The 21,184-nt window shown below is 35.1% G+C and overlaps 2 protein-coding genes across 2 annotated transcripts; both read left to right on the plus strand.

The window, feature by feature from the left end:
- Window positions 1-138: 138 nt before the first annotated feature.
- SEP1 (stress enhanced protein 1) lies at window positions 139-1,257 on the plus strand. The gene is made up of 4 exons (XM_089621821.1): window positions 139-311; window positions 401-496; window positions 694-872; window positions 966-1,257. The coding sequence occupies exons 1-4, from the start codon at window positions 272-274 to the stop codon at window positions 1,068-1,070; spliced, it is 420 nt and encodes a 139-aa protein (XP_089477947.1). The 5' UTR covers window positions 139-271; the 3' UTR covers window positions 1,071-1,257.
- Window positions 1,258-14,324: 13,067 nt separating this feature from the next.
- On the plus strand, window positions 14,325-16,654 carry LOC149389195 (caffeoyl-CoA O-methyltransferase-like). The gene is made up of 5 exons (XM_089622943.1): window positions 14,325-14,553; window positions 14,645-14,724; window positions 14,916-15,060; window positions 15,153-15,284; window positions 16,196-16,654. The coding sequence occupies exons 1-5, from the start codon at window positions 14,470-14,472 to the stop codon at window positions 16,487-16,489; spliced, it is 735 nt and encodes a 244-aa protein (XP_089479069.1). The 5' UTR covers window positions 14,325-14,469; the 3' UTR covers window positions 16,490-16,654.
- The last annotated feature ends 4,530 nt before the right edge of the window (window positions 16,655-21,184 follow it).

A 21,184-nucleotide genomic window follows, 5' to 3' on the forward strand; every position in this document is an offset into this window, starting at 1 on the left:
GACGTGTCGATTTGTCTCGGAAAAATGGTTTGTTGTTAACGAATTTCCAGTAAATTTTTTTTTTTTTTTTTGCTCCAATCCAGTTAATCTTGTTCAAACATCAACCAAACAAAGTAAGTCTATCCCTTATTTTATGAATGTTTCACAGGAACACGTGGCAGCTATCCGAATCACAAAACGAATGGTCATGTTTCCAAGAGTCAAACCCACGGTTTTATTTCCTTCATTTGGTTTGGTCTCCGAAAGCTGAAAGAGTGAAGAAGAAAAAGAAATGGCCGTCGCTCAAATCTCCGCCACTCTCTCCATCAGAGGTACTCTCTCTTGAACACGATAAGCACTGTATATATATAAATATATATAATAATATGTATATGCATATTTAAATGAATGGAATGAACAGATGTGTGTGGTATTAGCTCCTCTGCAACAACTTCTCGGCTTCCAGTTCCCAAATTCGCTCAGACCACCACTTGTTTCGCCACTGGTTCACCGCTCGGTATATCCTTTTTCTTTGCTCTTGAAGAGTTAGTTTGCGTCAATATTGGTGTATTAGGCTCTCGAATACCAATAGTCCTAGATTGAATTGCTTACAAATATGAAACTGGCTGTTTTCTTTTCTTTTCTTTCAATGCTGTTCATAGCACTATGGTAATAAGAGTGAAATGATATGATATGAGAGAGAATGTTTTCCAGTGCTAAGAAGGACTTGGTGCCAAACAAAAGCCTTGAGAAAGGCAAAGCCGTTTTCCATAAGGTGTGAGCAAAGCAGCGGTGGGACCGCTGGTTTGGATGTTTGGCTGGGCCGGCTCGCCATGGTTGGCTTCGCTTCCGCTGTCACTGTCGAGATAGCCACTGGGAAGGGACTTTTGGAGGTTGGAGTTTTTCCTTTTCTTAAATATTATAATTGGATCGGAAAAAAAAAAGCCACGGAACTTGACTGGATTTTTGGTTTTCGTTTGTTGCAGAATTTCGGGCTCACTTCGCCGATCCCTCTCGCGGCTTTGGTTGTGGCGGGACTAGCGGGGTCTCTGACAGCGCTTTTCATCTTCCAGTCCGCTTCCAAGGATTGATTCACGCCATCTCTGATTTTTGTATAGCTCTTTATATGGTTCCAAGCGCCAGTTGAATTTCAGTTATACCCAAGTGAGTGTGTACTTGATCTAGTCTCTTGTAATTGGCAATCACAAATTCCATTTGACTCTCATTTCACAGGGCAATTAGAGTTTCTTATTCATTCTCTTCACTAAAGGAGGACAACAGTGGTGTTTGCTTAGACCTCAAGAAACGTCTTAAACATAAGCTTACATCTAATTACCACCGTTTTCCATATTTTTCTTTTAAAAACATCTCTGTGACGAGTTGTTTTCGTTACAAAGGAATATTGTCCTTGTTACTCTTCTGAAAAACAAAAACTGCCATTTTTCTTCACAATCTAAATATCATAATTTGAGAGCACAAGAATGGGTAACTCTAGTTTGACAGCCACGGAGGCATAAATGTGGAACCTTGTAATGAGAATTTTATCGGATGTAAGCTTGATTGGAATAAAGAACTCTATGATTTGTTTGTAATTCGATCTGTTTTATCGTTTGGAAGAGCTAAAAACGACATTTAAACCCTGATTCAAGCAAAACACAACACTGCTTGTCTTTGCCAACAAAACGGACCATCCAAACGCCATTCCAGTCCATCTACATGCCTAAATATATACAACTAATCCCTTTTTTTCCCCTTTCCCATACACAGGTAAATGATTTGCAGAAACTACACACAAAATATATGGTTTTGTTCCAAAAGGAAAAGCTACACTGAAATGGCGTTTTGTAACAATACGCTCCTGCAACTTCTGGGATGGGACTCAATAAGCGTCTCGACTGGCTATGTAACAATTGGAAAGAACACAAATCACTTTGTTATTCGGCTCACACTATTCGAGAGGTGGACAAATTACTATCACTAATCTACGATTATAGTAACCAAATAAATGACTCTTGTCCTGGAACCATACCACCCTAAAGACTAACTTTTACTAAAAATATAATTCAATAAATACATTAAACATTATACCAACCCAACATTTTTAATAAAAGTAGCACGACTTGGTTGGTATCTTGGACAGCTTTATGTTTGAAATCCAAGGTGCTGTACAATCCTTGACTTTTATCTAGACTGAACAGTGCACACTTTATTTTTTAGCATAAGCTCGTCTCTTTTTGAATAGCTCTTATTGATTGACGGTAAAAAACCAAAAGAGCGAGGTCCACACCAACCAATCAAAGAGTCATCCTCTAAAGAAAAGAAAAAACTTAAAATAAACCGCTTTTAGCAGGACCCTAGAGGACATACAATTAATCCATAACTTCAAGATTAAGTAAGAATGTACATTGGTCAAAGTTGAAAACCACGTTGTAACTGCTAAAAATTACGTCATAAATAGATGGCAGAATATCAATCTAACCAAAAGAGTTTAATTAGTGAGCCCATCCAATTTAATGAGACACGGTTGAGGAAGAATACAATATCACTAGTAGATTTTAATTACGTTTCTACCTTGATCATTCATAGTACCCTAAACATCCGACTCAAGCTCGACGACGCGATAGATTCAAGTTTGTATTGAAACTTTGATTATTTAACTAATGTTTGATCTGGGATCTTGTTTGATATAGATTCATTATTATTTGGATTTTGAATAATATATTTAACATGTGGTATGCGAGCTTAAATAATCTTTGTTAGATTATTGGGTTTATTTTGTTTAAGATCGGAATTAATTTTTTTGATGTTGGAATTTTTTTGGGCGTTGATTTTTGATAATCATTGATCGCTATTTTGTTTTGATATAACAGATTTTTTTTGGAAATTATTATTCGCATGTGGTGTTCGTTTAAAATTACTTTTGCTTTTGCTATATGGTCAGATTTTTTGGGAAATTATTATTCACATATGGTATTCGTTTACTTTTGGTTTTGTGGGGGGGGGGGGGAGGGGGGGATTATTGATATATGAAAGTGTGATTGATTTTTTGGTCATCAGGGCTCAATAAATCTGTAGAGCTCATATACTTTTTTACTAGGGTAGTGTAACAAAATAGTCAAAATGAAACTATGAAATTTGTTTTTAGTCTATGTTTGACAATTTTTAGGGATATAGCTAAATCGCTTATGTGGTAATAATTAAGGTCTGATTTGCCCTTATTTATTAACAAATTCGTCATTTTCTCTCTCCTATTTTTTTCCACACTTTTTTTTACAAAAAAACTTCAAAAAACCATATCTATCTCATATGAACTCGAAATTGAGTGATTCCAAATCCTACGGATTCGTGACGCCGAGATCTTCAAAAATAGATCCATTGTGTTTGATGAAAAATCATGTTTAATACCATAGATGTAGAAAAATCACGTTACTAACTTAAATATGGAAATAATTGGAATTTTTTGAAATTATCGACATATATATAATTTTTCATCAAACACAATGGGTCTATTTTTGAAGATCTCGACGTGACAAATTTGTAGGATCTGAAATCACTCAATTTCGAGTTCGTATGAGAAAGATACAAATTTTTGAAGTTTTGATGCAAAAAAAATTATTTGAAAAAAAATAGGAGAGAGAAAGTGACGAATTTGTTAATAAATAAGGGCAAATCAGACCTTAATTATTGCCACATAAGTCATTTGACTATATCACTAAAAATTGTCAAACATATATGCTAGATCCAAAATCACATGTTTAAAGTGACCTGATTAGTTACAAATCTCTTTTTACTATCGTGTATATGCCTATAACATGGATTCATGGATATTGCTATATGCATATTGTTCAATATGTAAAGATAAATTCATTTTTTGTGGATATTGCTTTTTTATGCTAGCAGTACCATATGTATACGCACTGTGTGTACTCGACTATGGTTCTATGAGTCTTTATTTCTGCTATTTTTATTTTATCAGTATGCATAAATTATTATTTTATGCAGTAAAAAAATATTGTAAATTTTGTGTTGAAATAATATGATATGTCTCCCCTATATTTAATTGAAATGTTGAGCCTTAACATACTTATTAATATCAAATATATACCTTAAAACACGTTTATGCATCAAAATCCACTACAAGAATCATCCGTATTAGCAACTACAAATGTAGTCGCGATAACACTCATATATAGTCGCCATAGACCAACGGCGAGTACACCGGCAACTACATTTGTAGTCGCATAATCTTTGTCGCGCTTTCCTTAAGCAAGTACGAATGTAGTTACCGTTGCTGGGTTTTTTTTTTTTTTTTTTTTTTTTTTTTTAACTACGCTGTACTGTGATAGTGATAGTACTGTGATATTATACAGAATACACTAATCAATCAATTACTACCAAAAATCTCAAATATGCATATGATATAAAATATGATCAAACCAAGTTTAAGAGTAAGTAAAAAAGATGATAACAAAAGAACATCTTTTAAATGCAAAGATAAGAATGTAAGTCAGCAATCGTCAACATCGAAACAAAAAAAAAATCAACTAAAAACTGTAGCAAACTAATCAGAATATAATCCCTAGGCATAATGATCATTTTCCTCCTCATCGTCCTCTAGATGGTGTTGAGGCGGGTCAGTAGACGGCTCAATATCAATGGCTTCGTATTGAAAATTTGAATCAATCGAATTCAAATACTTTGCCATCTTGTCCACCATTGATATTACCTTTTTGAGACACTCGACCATGTGAGCTGGATCCTCTTTTGTCGGTGTAGCACATGAAGTGGAGGCTCCATCACGACGCGTATGGAGAAGAATTTTCGTCGGTATTTTTGGTCCGATTCCCTTGGTGTACCTACGGCCAGAGTGTAATAGTTTACGCATGATTTCTTCATATGTGGTGTGATCATCCGGATCAGCATCTCGTTGTTGTCGAGCCTTGTCCATTTGTTCCTAAAAAAAATTCAAAATCTATTCAAAACATTATTCCAATAAATGATATATATGATGACTGATTTACTTCATAAGTACATAATAACAATTTTATATAGTATAACTTACATAATTTGTGCAAGCAGCGGTTGATGTCCACATCGATTCTTTAAAATGCAAATTCTTCCACGCATCGATTGGACTTAGCCATTCTCCCGTATCCTTATTACGCTATTACACATGTTTGAAGTCATAAAAAATAGAATAAACATAAGTCAATACCGCAAGACATGTGCAATCACATATTTGCATATATAGAGCATAACTACATGCATATATTAAGCTTACAAGGACACAGAACTGATTTTCAAATTTTTAGACAGAGCTATAGAAATTAACATGCGATGTCGATATTGTGCAATCGACTGGGACCCGTGCCGACTTTCAACGGCCACACATGAACGATTCCGTGAATAAATTTTCGACATTTCCTTCATATATAAAAATAAACCATGTGTTAGACATATATTATTTGTGATTCTAATAAAAAAAAAGTATATAATAACCTGAGTTCTAGGACTCTCCATCCACTTCAAGAATGCATGCCACTGCTCCTTACTGCGACATTGGTCGGGTTTTAGTTCTCTGGCTTTCTCCTCGCCATATTCTTGAACTAGTTCAAACCACTTATTCTTCAAGTCATTCTTCCAGTCACACACTACCCTTCCAACTTGTCCATGAAGTTGTGCAATAAGTTCTTTGTTGTCCGGCATCGTAAATACATCCTAGACAACATCAAGTTTCATATTTCAATATCCAACATTTTTTTACATATATTCGTAGCACTTAAATACTCAACACTTACATCCACAATAAATTAATAATCTGTGACCAACAACCAAATAACAGGATATGGTCCGAAACCATATAAAAATGTATCATAATTACCAATATGTGGGCAGTATATTTTAGTAGCTAGCTATACGCAGATGAATTAATTATTGAATTAATAATCCTCACATCAAAAATTGCTTAAAAATCAGATAATCCCCAAACAATAAAACCAATAAATAAATAAAATATGTTCTGAACTAAATCAATCCCCTAAATTAGACACTACATTAAAAAAAAAAACCTGAGAATGGCCGGTGACGGAGACAGGTTTGTTGACGGAGTGAGAGCCGGAATTAGGTCGCCAAACCAGATTAACCTAATAATTCACCTAAACAGATAATAATTATATAATAAAATCTCCTAAATTTGTTCTAAAATATTAATCCCCAAAGCGTGCTTAATCATATTCAGAAAAAACTAACTTGAGAATTGTGGAAAGAGGGAGAGATCGAAGACAACAGAGGAGAACGAGTTCACTCTACCCCCACGGAGATGGGAACAAAGCTTCTCCAAGAACGTGGCATCGCGATTCTGGTAACCGAGGCGGTCGGAGATGGCGGAATAGGCGGTGGGAGGTGGTCGATGGTATGGGAGTCTGAGCGTGACGGCAACGAAAGAGAAGAGCCGAAATAAGTTTCCTTGGAGTGGAGAAGAAATCGTGACAAGAGCCAAATCAGTTTTCTTGAGTGAAAAAAAAAAACGCGGGTATGGTTCTATTATTTAGCGGGGGTATAGTTATTTATCAGAGTAGTGGGTTTTATTTTTTTTTATTTTTTTTTAATTGTGTGGGCCGAAATTCAGTGCAGACTACATATGTAGTTACAAAAGATGGGAAAGTACTAGTAAATGGTATTTATAACCGGCAATTATTTATATTGTTGCTATTAATTTGCGCGCGTCACTTGCTAAATATGAGAATTCTTGTAGTGATCCTTCATTTTATAAGATTTTGTAGACTTTTTTTTTTTTTTTTTTTTTAATTTAAAAGTTGAATTACCCTTAATAAATTCCATCCTTTATTCATTTTTTATTATGAAAATAATTCCTGGTTTTAAAAAGGGAATTCATTAATGATATTAATTTATTTTTCTAAATCATTTAATGTTAAAAGTTAACTGCACATTTTATGCTTAATGAATTCTCTTCTTCTTTTTTTTTTTTTTTTTTTTTTTTTTGAATTGTTTTTATAATAAGTAAAAAAGAACAAAAGGATGGAATTTAATACAGGTAAAATGGGCAATTCAACTTTTAATTTTAAAAAGTCAACAAAATCTTATAAAAAAAGGAAGGGTTTTGCATAAATGCATTTTAAGGTATATAATTGATATTAAAAGGATGTTAAGGGATACTTATTATATTTCTAAAAACAGTGGAAATAAACACATCATTTCGATTAAACACATGGAAGACATATGACATGTTCCCTTTCTTGTTCGCACATATATATGTTTTTCCAACAATGTAGAGTGGTCGGACAGCTGCTATTTTAGTTTAATTCTCTGGTCATCTTTGAGAAAACTAGAGTTTATATCATAATTGTATTTAGGCCTATACCCAATAAAGAAAAATTAGTCGAACTAAGTCACCTGAAACGTTGAAATTGTAATCTAGCCAACGTTTCGTCCAAATTTTCACTCTAGTAAAAAATGATAACGTGTCTTAATTATGTAATATGTTAATTACTATAATATCATCTACTAGAATTTGTTTACAAAACTTGTAGCCCACATTTGATCAACAAAATTTTTTGAAGTTAATACACGTGTATATATTTAGAGTTTTTTTAAAAAAATTATATATTTGGCAAAGTTTGTTATTGAGCGTTTTCTTATTTCTTTCTAATTTTTTGTTAATCTCCGCTGCTTTGTTAATTTCTGTTAATTATGGTAAATTTACATATGTGCAGGTAGAGGTCGATGGTGTTATGAATTGATATTTCTTTCATTTCATTTAATACGCATTTAATACGGTGTTATTCACAAGCCGATCAAATTTTCAATACGAATTTTCGAAGTTAATACACGTGTATATATTTAGAATTTTAAAAAAAAATTCTATATTTGGCAAAATTGGTTATTGAGCGTTTATTTCTTTCTAATTTTTTTTGTTAATCTCCCCTGCTTTGTTAATTTCAGTTAATTTCCGTTTATTTTACGCACGATAAACTTCGGCTTGCTGAAACGTTGGTTAGTATTTGGTTTCTATTATTTATGTTACATAAGGGTATTTTCGATATTTTCTAACCGTTTATTTCTGTAAATAGCTAGATTACAAAATTTACCAAACGTTGGCTACATCCTTAAAACCATGTTTGAAATTGGCTACGTTGTTAGATTACCTATTTTATTTTCAGGACCAGTTTTAACCCTCTTGCTTAGGGATAAGGCACATTTTTTTTAATATATAATATGAGAATTTAAGTTTTATAGGGGTGGGTTACCCATGACCTATTTGACCCGACCTTGTCGACCATGGGTTGACCCGAGTTTGACATTGATCAAGTATCGTTGACCATTGATGGTTGAGTTTGTTGACCATTTGATTTTTTTGTTATTTGGTTGATTTAAGTCAACTTTCTTACTTTTGGTTGAAATTCTTAGTCATTTAGCGGGTTGACTTGGTCGACTATTGTTTACTTTATAAGTTAAAATTTGTGTCTTTTAACCGTGATCTATGGGAAAAAATTAAGTAATTTATTTAAATTGGTATTCTATATTAATTAATTTACTTGAAACAATATGATGACAAAGTAACCTCTATTGCATAAATTGAATTAGTTAAATACAAGATGTCTTTTGTACTTTTTTATTATTAAACTTGTGCTATATATTTTGAATATAATTTCCAATTTTTTTTTTTCGATTTGTTGCGTCTTCCTTGGTTTTATATGACATGTTTTGTTAATATTATCATGTTCCTTGTCCTTCATGTTCTCAATCCAGCTTCATCTATCACCGTCACAAACATCTATGTTCAAATCAACAACATTCAAATGCTAAACGAGACGAACTACAAGAACAAGATCACTCTCAACTACATGAACTTGGATATCGCCCTTAGGGACGAACAATTCGCTGCCACTTCAAAAATTTCTCACGAGTCTCTATAATTTGTTTGTCCTGATGTTAATTTAGCTTATGTACCTAATAATAGCTAGTGTGTATATTCTGGTGCTACTACACACATAAGTATGTTAATGGAAGGCTTCTTATGGAGCCAGTCGCTAAATGATAATGAAAGATTTATCTATGTGGGCGATGAAAATGGCTCTGCGGTTCAAGCCATGGCCGTATGAACCTATAGGATCCAACTAAAGACTATGTTTTATTTAGACTTATTTGAGACTTATGTTGTTCCATCTATAAGGCAGAATTTAATTTCGATTTCCTCTTTGGACTTTGTATTTCTTGTTCATTTAGAAACAATAATGTCAGTCGATTTCAATACTTAAAGCTGGTTGGTTCTGGTTCCTTGCATGTACATACTAGATATTGTTGACCCCTATAATGAGATCTTGCAAACATTTTCACGATGTATAAAGCAACAATTAGATGAGAATTTCGACACCTTATGGTATAAGTGTTTAGTTCACATCTCTAAGAAGAGAATTCAAAGACTTGTGTCAGAAAAAATTCTTGAAACCTTAGATCTAATAGAACTAACGAGAGACGACTGGGTGCCGATCGAGCTAAGGATGTCTTAGAACTAATTCATACTGATATATATGGCCTATACCCTACGACTTCTTGGAATAGACGACAATATTTTATTATATATGTAGATGATTTCTCGAGATATGGCTACCTATACCTGGTACATGAGAAGTCCCAGTCCTTGGACGTTTTCAAAAATTTCAAGGCTGAAGTCGAGCTTTAACTTGAAAAGAAAATTAAGAAACTAAGGCTATCAAATTCGGCCGAGGTGGTGAATACTACGACAGGTACACCGAATTAGGAGAACAACGTCCTTGACCTTTTGCGAATTTTCTCAAAGAGTGGAATTGTTCCCCAATACACAATGCCGGACAAACTCTGCATAAATGATGTTTTTGAACGACGAAATCGAACTCTTAAGGATATGGTAAAGAGCTTGGTTAGCCATTCCTCATTAACATAGTCACTTTGGGGATAAGCATTAAAGATGCAGTTTACATTCTAAACCGGGTACCAAGCAGAGCAGTCTCTAAAACCCCATATGAGCTTTGGATTGACAAGAAACTTCGTATTAGGCGCTTGCACATTTGGGGTTATCCAGCTGAAGCTCGGCCTTACAGGCTACATAAGGGAAAGTTAGATGCAAAAACAATGAGTTGTTATTTTTATTTGTTACGTTGCACGTTCTCGAAGCTTTAAGTTTTACAATCCCACAACAAGATCATTTTTTGAGACGGGAAAATACGAGATTTCTTGAGGAGGCTGATTTTTGGGTGGTAGAATTCATAAGGAGTGTTATCGTTGAAGAAGAATCTGTTACTGGCGGTGATTATGTTTCTTTACCAATTATTGTCCAGGACGTGGATTCAAGTTTAGGTAGCAATGATCAAACTCTTGACTTTATTCACGAATTAGAAAGAAATGAGATTCTTCCTCAAGCACCACCTACATATCAACAACCTCAAGAAGTGCCACAAAGAAGATATAATAGAGAGAGAAGAAGTGCAATTCCGGATGATTACATTGTATTTCTTCATGAACGTGAAGATGGCATAAGAGAAAATGATCCAATCAATTTTCTACCACCCATCTAAAGTTCTAACTCTCAAATGTGTATCTATGCCATGAAATATGAGATGAAGTCAATGGTAGACAATGGCATTTGGGATCTTGTCACTTTACCTGAAGGTTCAAAACCGATTGGTTTCAAATGGATATTTAAAACGATGATGGATTTGAAGGATAATGTAGAACGATATAAGACTCGTCTAGTCGCCAAAGGTTTCACTCAAGAGGAAGACGTAGACTACAAATAGAATTTCTCTTTATTTTCGTCGAAAGAATCTTTTGGAACTGTAATGGCGCTATATTTGTTGAATTAGAGGCGGTTTAGAAGCGACTTGTCGATTCTAAACCTTTAGCATTGAGCCTTTAGAAGCGATTTTGCCGCTTCTAAAGGTCATTTAAAAGCGACTTTTAGGTCTTTAAAATCGACTTTTCCTGCTTCTAAATCTTGTTTTTGTACTAGCTAATATCTTATTTTGATTTAGAGCTGCATCAGATGGATGTAAAGACTGCATTTCTGAATGGAGACATTGAAGAGAGACTATACATGACTCAACCAATAAACTTTGTTTCAGGAGATCTAAAGTCTATGGTTTGCAAGTTAAAGAAATCCATTTATAGTCTAAAACAAGCTTCCCGTCAATGGTATCTCAAGTTTCATCACGTAATTACTTCATACGGATTCGTCGCAAATATTGTTGATTATTGTGTGTACCATAAGTTCAGTGGGAGTAGACATTTACTCCCTAGTAGTGACATTGGTTTGCTATAGGAGACCTAGAAATTTATGATGAGTTATTTCGAAATGAAAGATAAGGTGAAACATCTTTTTATTATTAGGAATAAAAATAATTATTAATCGTTCTCAATGTATGCTTGGATTATCACATAAAGGTTATATAGATAAAATCTCGAATATATTCGAAATGATAGATTGTAAGCCAGGAGATACACTCGTAGCAAAAGGAGACAAGTTCAGTCTCAAGCAATGCCCAATTAATGACCTTGAAAGAAATGAGATGCAGAACATTCTATATTCCTCGATTGTTAAGAGTCTCATGTTTGCTCAGCTTTACATGTATCTGTCCAGATATAGCATTTATTATGGGTGTTTTATGCAGATATATGAGAAATCCATGCATGTTGTATTGGAAGGCGACAAAGCGTGTGACACGCTACTTAAGAAAAACAAAAGATTACATGCTGACGTATCAAAGACCAGACACTTTGGAGATCATCGGATACTTTGGCTCCGATTTTGCAGTATGTTAAGATTCAAGGCGCTCCACATCAGGTTACATTTTCATGTTGGCTGGAGAAGTTGTTTCTTGGAAGTCTGGTAAACAAACGTCGATAGCTTCTTCAACCATGGTTGCAGAGTTCATAGCTTTGTTTCGAAGTGTCCAATCATAGGATATGGCTGCAAAATTTTGTCACGAGATTACGTGTGATAGATGGCATTGACATGTCATTTCAGATCTATTGTGACAATAATTCTGCGGTGCTTTACTCGAACAATAGCAGGAGTTCGACGAAGTCCAAGTTTGTTGACATCAAGTACTTGATTGAGAAGGAATGAGTTTAGGAAAAGGAGATTTCTATCGTATATATATGGACAAATTACATGCTAGCAGATTCACTGGCCAATGGTCTAACCCTTAAGTTTTTCATGAGGACACAACTCATATGGGTCTTGTTCCATATGTTGCCTTGGTTTAGTGGGAGTCAATTTAGTTTTTGACACTTATATATGTTCAATTATGATTTTTTGATGTAATTCAGTTTTCTGCAGAATAAAATTAATGATTATCATTACAATTATTATTGTTGTTCCTAAATTCAAGAACTTGCAACTTTTGTTATTTGCAATAACGATTGATCTCACTTCAGCATAAAGTTGGACCAGTTGGAAATAGACATGTATCAGATCACTTGTCATGTAATTTTCATGTTACTTAATGATCCATATTTGATCTATATTGTGTTGTTATGGTGATTGGCGGGGTTTAGTCACAATCTTGTAGTGATGAAAGCTGCGGTAGTTTTGTAGTAATACATGAGTTGGACTAGGTTATTTGGAGTAGTCTAAAGATAAACAGCATACAGTTGCGCGCCTTAGGAATTTTGTGATATAATTGATCAAGAATAATATATAACCCGAGTAGGAGATTGTTGAAAACATGTGTAATTTCAATGATCTAATTATGGGCTTTATATTATTAATTATACTTATATTAGTTGCTTATATTTGTGGGTTATATTAAGTGATCTAATTTGGAAGCCCAATTAGACTACTATGTGGAATACATGCCAAATAGGTAGACACTTGATAGATGAGCCTTTTATAGTTTATGGGAACTCTATTTGGAACTCTATATAAAGCGGTTATGGTCTCCAATACATCGTATCAGTATATAGTCATTCTCTTTCCCATCTAAGAGAGCACATCCGGTTTAGGGAGATACATTTGAGGAAGACAACAATACCACCAGTCGGTGTTCATCAAATTACACTTTCAGTCATGCTCGACACGATGGATCCAGGTATGTCTTGAAACTTTGATAATTAACGAATGTTTGATCTGGGATATTGTTTGGTATAGATTTATTTCCATTTGGATCTTGAATATAAATATAACACAAAGTACTTGGCTTATTCCTTCCCTCTAATCTTGGGCATCGGTGGTTATCGGAAGTTCCACTTCCAATGAGCCGGATTTCCGATCCTTAACGGAAGGAAGACTTCCGATCATTATATAAGACCTCCTAAATTATGAAATATCAAAAAAGTTTAACAAAGAGAAATTTCATAATGTAGACCTCCTAAATTATGAAATGTAAAGAACAGGCCTTCTATATGAAAAATATTCAGCAATGAACTTTTAATCGAAAAACAGATAAAAATTCTCGCACACCATTTGAATTTAAATTATTAATTGTTTTTTTTTTCATTTCCCCTCTCTCTCTCTCTCTCTCTCTCTCTCTCTCTCTCTCTCTCTCTCTCACTCACTTGGCATTGACAGATTCGGAAGACTACAAGGAATTCCAACGAACTACGAAGAATTTCAACGAACAACGACGATCGACGATGATCTCCGACAAACATGTGTAAAATTAATTTTTAAAAAATCATTTTAAACTTTATCATTGAAAAAAAAAACAAATAATATTGAATATTATCGCAATTAATCGAAATAAATGAAAATTGAGAAAACAACGACTCTTTTGAGCAACAACGTCTATAAAAAAAGTCGATGTTACTATTAATTCAAATTTATTTAAATTAATTTCGATTAATAACATTGAATAAAGACTTTAACAAATTGTATCCATATACAGTATACTAGCTATTTATTATTGCCGACGATACACATGCATATATATCGTATATCAGACACGCATGTCCCTCTTTATATCAACTCAAGTCCATAATATGTATAGAAATAAATAAATTCAGGTAAGTCTGTGTGTGACAACTGCCATGCGATGTGCGTGCATGGGTCCATTAGTTCTCTCTCATACGAGCTGCGAGGTTGGTGTCACCCAGGGCCGGCCTTGACCTAAGGCGGGCAAGGCTTGTGCCTTGGGCCCCAAAAAAAATTTATTTTACACTTTTTACTTATTTTTAAGAAAATTTACATTTTTTTACTCTAAAAATTTACATTTTTTGCCCATTTTCTAAAAAATTTACATTTTTACCCTGAAAATTTAAATTTTTATTAGTATTATAGGGCCCCAAAATATTGAATCGCCTAGAGTCTCCGGTGAGTTTGGGCCGGCCCTGGTGTCACCCACCAATAACGTTTCTACCCGGAAGCTCAACACTAGTATTTATAATCTCATTCCTTCTCTCACCCTTTTCCTCAATTCAGAGACTTCAAACACCAACTTTACCTCTGAATATCAAACACACGCACAATTTAAAAAAACGAATCATCACTGAAAGATGGCAACCAACAGCGAGGGAAACAAATCAACCGAGGTCAAACAGCGCCACAACCACCTTCTCCAAAGCGATGCCCTTTACCAGGTGCAGTAATAATTAAAATTAGACTAAATAAAAGATAAAAACTCACAGAAAAATATGTCTCAGCTGATTTTCTTTTTTTTGGTGATTATAGTATATTTTGGAGACTAGTGTGTACCCCAGAGAGCCAGAACCAATGAAGGAGCTAAGAGAAATCACTGCAAAGCACCCATGGTGGGTTATCATGTGATTCCTACTTTTGGTATCATTTTATATTTCGTACATCTCTGACATAATTCAGTTCCGTATGGTTCGGTTAGGTTTGAATAAATAGGAACTGGTTCGCCACCTCGGCGGACGAGGGACAGTTCCTGACGATGCTCGTGACATAACTAATTCGGTTCGGTTTGGTTTTTCTTAAATAGGAATTTTATGACCATATCGGCGGACGAGGGGCAATTCCTGACGATGCTCGTGAAGCTCATAAACGCGAAGAACACGATGGAGATCGGCGTCTACACCGGCTACTCCCTCCTCGCCACTGCCCTCGCTCTCCCCGAGGACGGAAAGGTAATTTTTTACCCTTCCATTCTGCGTTATATATGGTTGCGACAAATGTAATTGATTTTAATTAACATTTTGTTACAAATATTTTGCGGCAGATTTTGGCAATGGACACCGACAGAGAGAACTACGAGCTCGGCCTTCCCGTGATCGAGAAGGCCGGCCTGGCCCACAAGATCGACTTCAGAGAGGGCCCCGCCCTCCCCGTCCTTGACCAGATGATCGAAGACGTAAGAACTATTAGAAATTTTCTTTCAATAAATATTTTTAGATATCAGTACAAAGACTATAATAAACAATAATAATAATAATAAAAAAATACGGTGATACCTGGAATTCACACCATCTCCAAAGTAAAAGTTGCGGGTTAAATCCTCATTGGCAACAAAGCTGTCTTTAAAAAATAATAAAAAAATATTACTAATAAGTAATATCTGAAAAATCGACTATATTTTTCCTTACTTTTGGGTGATATCTACAAAAAAAAAAATAAAAAAAAAATAAATATATATATATATATATATATATATATATATATATATATATATACATATCAATGTAAAGACTATAATAAATAATAAAATAAAACTATTAATAATAAATAACCTTTAATATTGGGTGGTTAAAGGTGGTCTGAAGCCATTTAACTCCTTCCGTTTGCAAAAAAAATCGGAAAAATCTGGTCCAAAATTTGCCGACATTCTCATCAACACAGGTGTACTTGTAAGATAAAATCATCGAGCAATCATTTGCAACTATATTTTATTAACAAAGATTTAGCGATATAAGCCACATAAATATATGCGTTTGTGTTTTAGCCAACGTTTTGTAAATTTTTCGTAAATAGCCAAAAACTTTTGTAAATGTTTCGTACATAGTCGTATTTACTAGAAATTTACTCTGTGTTTCTTATTATTTTGATAGCGTAAATGGATTTATGTGACTATTTACAAAAAATTAACGAAACGTTGGTTATTTCAAAAATTTTAACGTTTTATATAGCTAGATAGTCACTGGACCCATTAATTAATCACCACAAAAAGTTATTCTTTTAATAGTTTTTTTTTTAAATTTTTTACCTAATCTTTTATAAATTAGTTTTTTTTTTTATTTATAAACTAGCTCCCCTATAAAATTTCAGGGAAAGTACCACGGCACGTTTGACTTCATATTCGTGGACGCGGACAAGGAAAACTACATAAACTACCACAGGAGGGTGATCGACCTGGTCAAGATCGGGGGCGTGATCGCCTATGACAACACCCTATGGAGAGGGTCGGTGGCCTTTCCCGCGGACGCGCCCTTGTACAAGCACATTAGTCAGTACCGTGACGTTGTGCTTGAGCTCAACAAGGCCCTCGCTACCGACCCCCACATCGAGATTTGCATGCTTCCCATCAACGACGGAGTGACCATCTGCCGTCGGATCACCTAAATTTAATATATATTGTTATGAGTCATACCATGATGTGACTCTCCTTTCCTCTCTTTACTACTGCTTTATGCTTATGTGCATTGTCTACGAATAACTTTCCGAGTTAAAATACTTTGTTTTGAATTATGTAACGTGAGATCCTTAATACAACCTCCCTCGCTTTCTCTCTTCTATTCAAAAGCTCTCTTTTAGTTATGAAGCTTTACAACACAAGAACTGGTGGATAATGATTTTGTTAGTTAAAAAAAAGATACATTAGGTATATAGTCATATTTACAGTTTCACATTCTTATATAGCCAACGTTACGTAAATCTTAGGTAAATAGTCACATCCATGTATTTACACGCGTAAATTGAAGTAAATACCTCATCATTTTATTTCAATGAAAGGGCAAACTAGGAATACCACGTCATTTATATGGTTATTTACCTATGATTTACGAAACGTTGGCCATATAGCAATCTCAAACGTTTTAATTGGCAAGTTACCTAATTTTTTGTTAAAAAATGACCTAAATACTATTAAAATATTCCCCACCATTATCAATTTGTAAAATTTGAATATGAGTTTGAAATTGAGTTTCTATCATGGTATATGATTTTTTTTACAGTATTAGCAGCCTCAGATTTTTCTTTTAATAAATAAATATTGTTCGACGATTTCCTTAAAATAATATTCCTCTCCCACGGGTGCTGGAAATCGACAAGCAATTTACCTCCCAAGATACAACGGCGGAAAGAGAAGAGCTATGCACCAACAAAACTTCTCCGGCGAACAAAATTTGTAACAGAACCAATCACCAACTACAAAAGAAAACAAAACAATTTCGAGAGGAGAAAAAAGTAGAGAGAATTCGATTTAAGGTGTGTCCTGAACGAGAGCTAGAGGTCTCTATTTATAGTGCAAGGTCACAAAATAGTTATAACCTTGAGCCACAAAAAGATCAAACCATTATGGCCTTTTAACACATTAAAGCAAACTAATGACAAACGTTTTTATTCTCATGATGCTCAGCATCCGTTTGAAATCTTTCACATATCTAAACCGTCCAGCTATTAAGACATTAACTCTCACGTTGAGAACGCCAATTGATTTAATTCTCATAATAACAAAAATGTAATTTATGGAATTAAAATTTTATGAAGGTGAAATTTGCAGTAAAAAGATAAAGATTTCCACAAACAAGCCCAAGTCCAAGCCCGGCCCGGCACAACACAACACAACCAGACGGACGGCGGCGGCGTACCGCGCGCGTGTGTGGTGGACTTGGGTTTCTCTGAGTCCTTACCTCTCTACAAAACTGGGTCATTTTTGGGAACCCAAACCCTTTGGCACAAACTGCATATATAAGTTTACTCATTTGTCCATTCTCACTCCATATGACACTCTTGCATTTCACTTCATACAAACAACTAATGTCTTTACACAATTAATGCGTTACTTTAAGCAGACTTTGAGCATCAATTTCTCATTCATTATAGCTCTGATTTTGGCAAACTTATAATCGATATTATACCATTTTCCGCAAGGAATAAAAATACGCTGGAATTACTCAATTCCGTTGCCTGGGCCCCACTCAAATGTTTTCCAAAAATTACCTGCCCATGAGATAATAAATACTCTTTATTATCAAAATTCTCCACATTATTCCAACAATCCCCCACATGAATGAAACTGTATGACGACAACAAAAGACAAGACACGACTCAATATGGTGATCGGTTCTATTGTCAATACCAGTATAAGATAGATAGACAAAGTCCTTGAACCTTCCATCACGGAAATATGTCATGTTTACTGACTTCTCACTAGACGCGATGTCCTTGAACTGTTAGTCGTTTGTATATAAACGATAAACATAGATCCCGCTGATATCTTCTTGCCACAGGCTTACTTCTCATGGTTATATTCATTTCGAATCTGAACATGCGCCAGGTTATGTAAGAGTTTCTAAAGAATTAAGCCCAATTAATTCTCTTTCAAAGTGACTCTACTTCTCTCTCACATAGGTGATTCTTACACCAAAGAGTAATCCCACATTACTCGTTCGGAATCTCAAATATTCGATTTCAAATAATCATTTAAAGCATAATTCTTATCCTTGTACGGGTGTCACCGTTTTATCATAGGAATAGGAACGGAGTTTTCCCCCACAGTGACCTCACTTTGCCTCAGCAGTTAGGTTCTCCCTTTGAACCAAGTTCTTGGGATCTCCAGTCATCATGATAGAGTTTCCTTTGCCAAAATTTTATTTCATGGGCTTCAGTCTGATTCCTATTGACGTCTTCTCTACTTGGTCCTTATTTAACCATTCGGTTAGCGTATCCGCAGTATTTTCTTTGAAGCTTACGTAGTCAATACTTATGACCCCAGAAGAGAGAAATTTTCTAATGGTATTATGTCGTCGACGTATATGTCTAGACTTACTATTGTATATAACACTTTGTGCTCTACCAATCGCAGATTGGTTATCGTAATATATACAAATTGCAGGCACATGTGTTATCCAGCTTGGAATATCCTCTACCAAATTTCTTAGCCATTCAGCCTCTTCGCCACATTTATCCAAAGCAACAAACTCAGATTCCATCGTGGATCTAGTTATCACTGTTTGCTTTGAGGATTTTCAAGACACAGCTGCACCACCCAAAGTGAATACATATCCACTAGTGGCTTTAGAGTCTTGTATATCAGATATCCAACTAGCATTAGTGAATCTTTCAATGACTTCGGGATATCTAGTATAGTGTAGACCATAGTCATGAGTAAATCGTAAATGCCTAAGTACTTTCACGATTGTTTTCCAGTGTCCAGAACTTGGATTACTCGTATATCTCGCAAGTCTACTTATAGAGTAAGCTAGGTTAGGTCTTATACAATTCATCAAGTACATTAGACTTCATATCACTCTAGCATACTCAATTTGAGACACGCTATCTCCATTATTCTTAGACAAATGTTGACTTGCATCGATTGGAGTTTTAGTGACTCAACCATCATTCTTTGCAAATTTATCTAAAATTTTATCAACATAATATGATTGACTTAAGACAAGTTCATTAGATGTTCGCTTAATCTTAATCCCCGAGATAACATCGGCTAGTCTCAAATCCTTCATATCGAACCTAAAGTTTAATATATCTTTTGTGGAGTTAATCATGCTCTCATTAATTCCAACAATAAGCATATCATCTACATATAAACACATAATCACATCACCGTGTTCAGTGGTTTTAATGTAAACACACTTGTCACACTCGTTGATTTTGAAGCCATTTGACATCATCACATTGTCAAATTTCTCATGCCATAGCTTTGGGGCTTGTTTAGGGCCATACAAAGACTTGACCAGTTTGCATACTTTCCTTTCTTGTCCAGGTGCAACACAACCCTCGGGTTGATCCATGTAAATCTCGTCTTTGAGATCACCATTTAGGAAAGCAGTTTTCACATCCATTTGGTAGATTTCAAGATTGTGCAAAGTGTCAATGGCTATAATCAATCTTTGTCACACCCCGGAGAAGTGGGGTGTGATTATTGAATAAAATCGAACAGTTAAACTTTACATAACTAACCCACGGTGCATACTCAGTTATTTACTTTACAAGTCCAAAGATAAGAGAAAGAACAAAAAACAATAAGCAACGAACAACAACATCAGCCACACAATCATCATTTTCATCCTCTTCACCGTCTTCTCCTTCAGTCTTCTTCTTCTTCTTCTTCTTCGTTCAACACCTCGCGCGCCATAAAGCTCCACACCGCGCGCTCTCGTCGAGAAAATCACCGCCGCGAGCTCACACCGGCCGCCAATCGAGAAAAGACGCCCGAAATAGAAGCTAAGGTCTCGTGTTCTTCATCTCCTTCATCAAGGTAAGGATTTGAGTGACTCTTCTTCCCGGATTTTTTTTTTTTTTTTTAGATCTAGGGTTTGAAGTGAAATTTGGGGTTTTCGATTTTAAAAAAGGAATTTTCATGAGTTTGGATTGCTATTATAGTTGATTGAGCTTGTTTTGTGATGATTATCACTCGGATTCATAGATTGAAATTGTTGTTTGGATTTTCTTTGGATTTTTGGCCGAATTTCACAAAGAATTAGGGTTCATGAGCTTGAATTGGGGGTTTTGATTTTCTAGACGTGATCGGATGTTCTTAGGTTGAATTATGTTTGGATTTGTGGTTATTGGATTTTGAACAAGTTTGGACGTGATTTTGTTTTAACCGTGAGACTTGGCCGTGTATGTTATTTTTGGTCGTGTGTAATTGAGTCGTTATGGATTTTGTTTGGCTGAGTTTGAGTTTCAGATTTTTTGTGTTAGTTTGATGAATTGTTTGATCTTCGGTAGCGATTTTATTGTCAAGGGTCTAGGTACGGTATAAGCGGGCTACGCAGAGCCCACAGCGGCTGATCGGGACGACGAAGACGCGGCCCAAAAAATGACGAAGTTGCCGCACGAGCGTCAACGAAGTGAGGCCGGGTAGGAGCGAGAGAACGTCGGGTGGATAACGGCGTTTCGGTTTTGGCTCGGCCAAACCTGTCACGCCCCGAAAACCGAGACGTGAACTAAACGAAGATAAGCGATACTAAACATACTTTATTAAAAACTAAATGAGTAACTAAACATTCCACAGTGCATACTCAGTTATTTACTTTACAGATCCAAAGATAAACAAAACAAAATGCACAGACTTGG

Source organism: Urtica dioica, chromosome 8 (assembly GCF_054948205.1).
Source record: "Urtica dioica subsp. dioica isolate 48M chromosome 8, U.dioica_male_clone48M_v1_H2, whole genome shotgun sequence".
NCBI classification, from domain to species: domain Eukaryota; kingdom Viridiplantae; phylum Streptophyta; class Magnoliopsida; order Rosales; family Urticaceae; genus Urtica; species Urtica dioica.

Excerpts from the sequence above, each read along its gene's own strand:
- SEP1 (XM_089621821.1), top strand. The coding sequence starts at position 272 with ATGGCCGTCGCTCAAATCTCCGCCACTCTCTCCATCAGAG. Across the intron at positions 497-693 it reads CGCCACTGGTTCACCGCTCG|TGCTAAGAAGGACTTGGTGC; the intron begins GTATATCCTTTT and ends AATGTTTTCCAG. Across the intron at positions 873-965 it reads CTGGGAAGGGACTTTTGGAG|AATTTCGGGCTCACTTCGCC; the intron begins GTTGGAGTTTTT and ends CGTTTGTTGCAG.
- LOC149389195 (XM_089622943.1), top strand. The coding sequence starts at position 14,470 with ATGGCAACCAACAGCGAGGGAAACAAATCAACCGAGGTCAAACAGCGC. Across the intron at positions 14,554-14,644 it reads AAAGCGATGCCCTTTACCAG|TATATTTTGGAGACTAGTGT; the intron begins GTGCAGTAATAA and ends TGGTGATTATAG. Across the intron at positions 15,285-16,195 it reads TTGACCAGATGATCGAAGAC|GGAAAGTACCACGGCACGTT; the intron begins GTAAGAACTATT and ends ATAAAATTTCAG.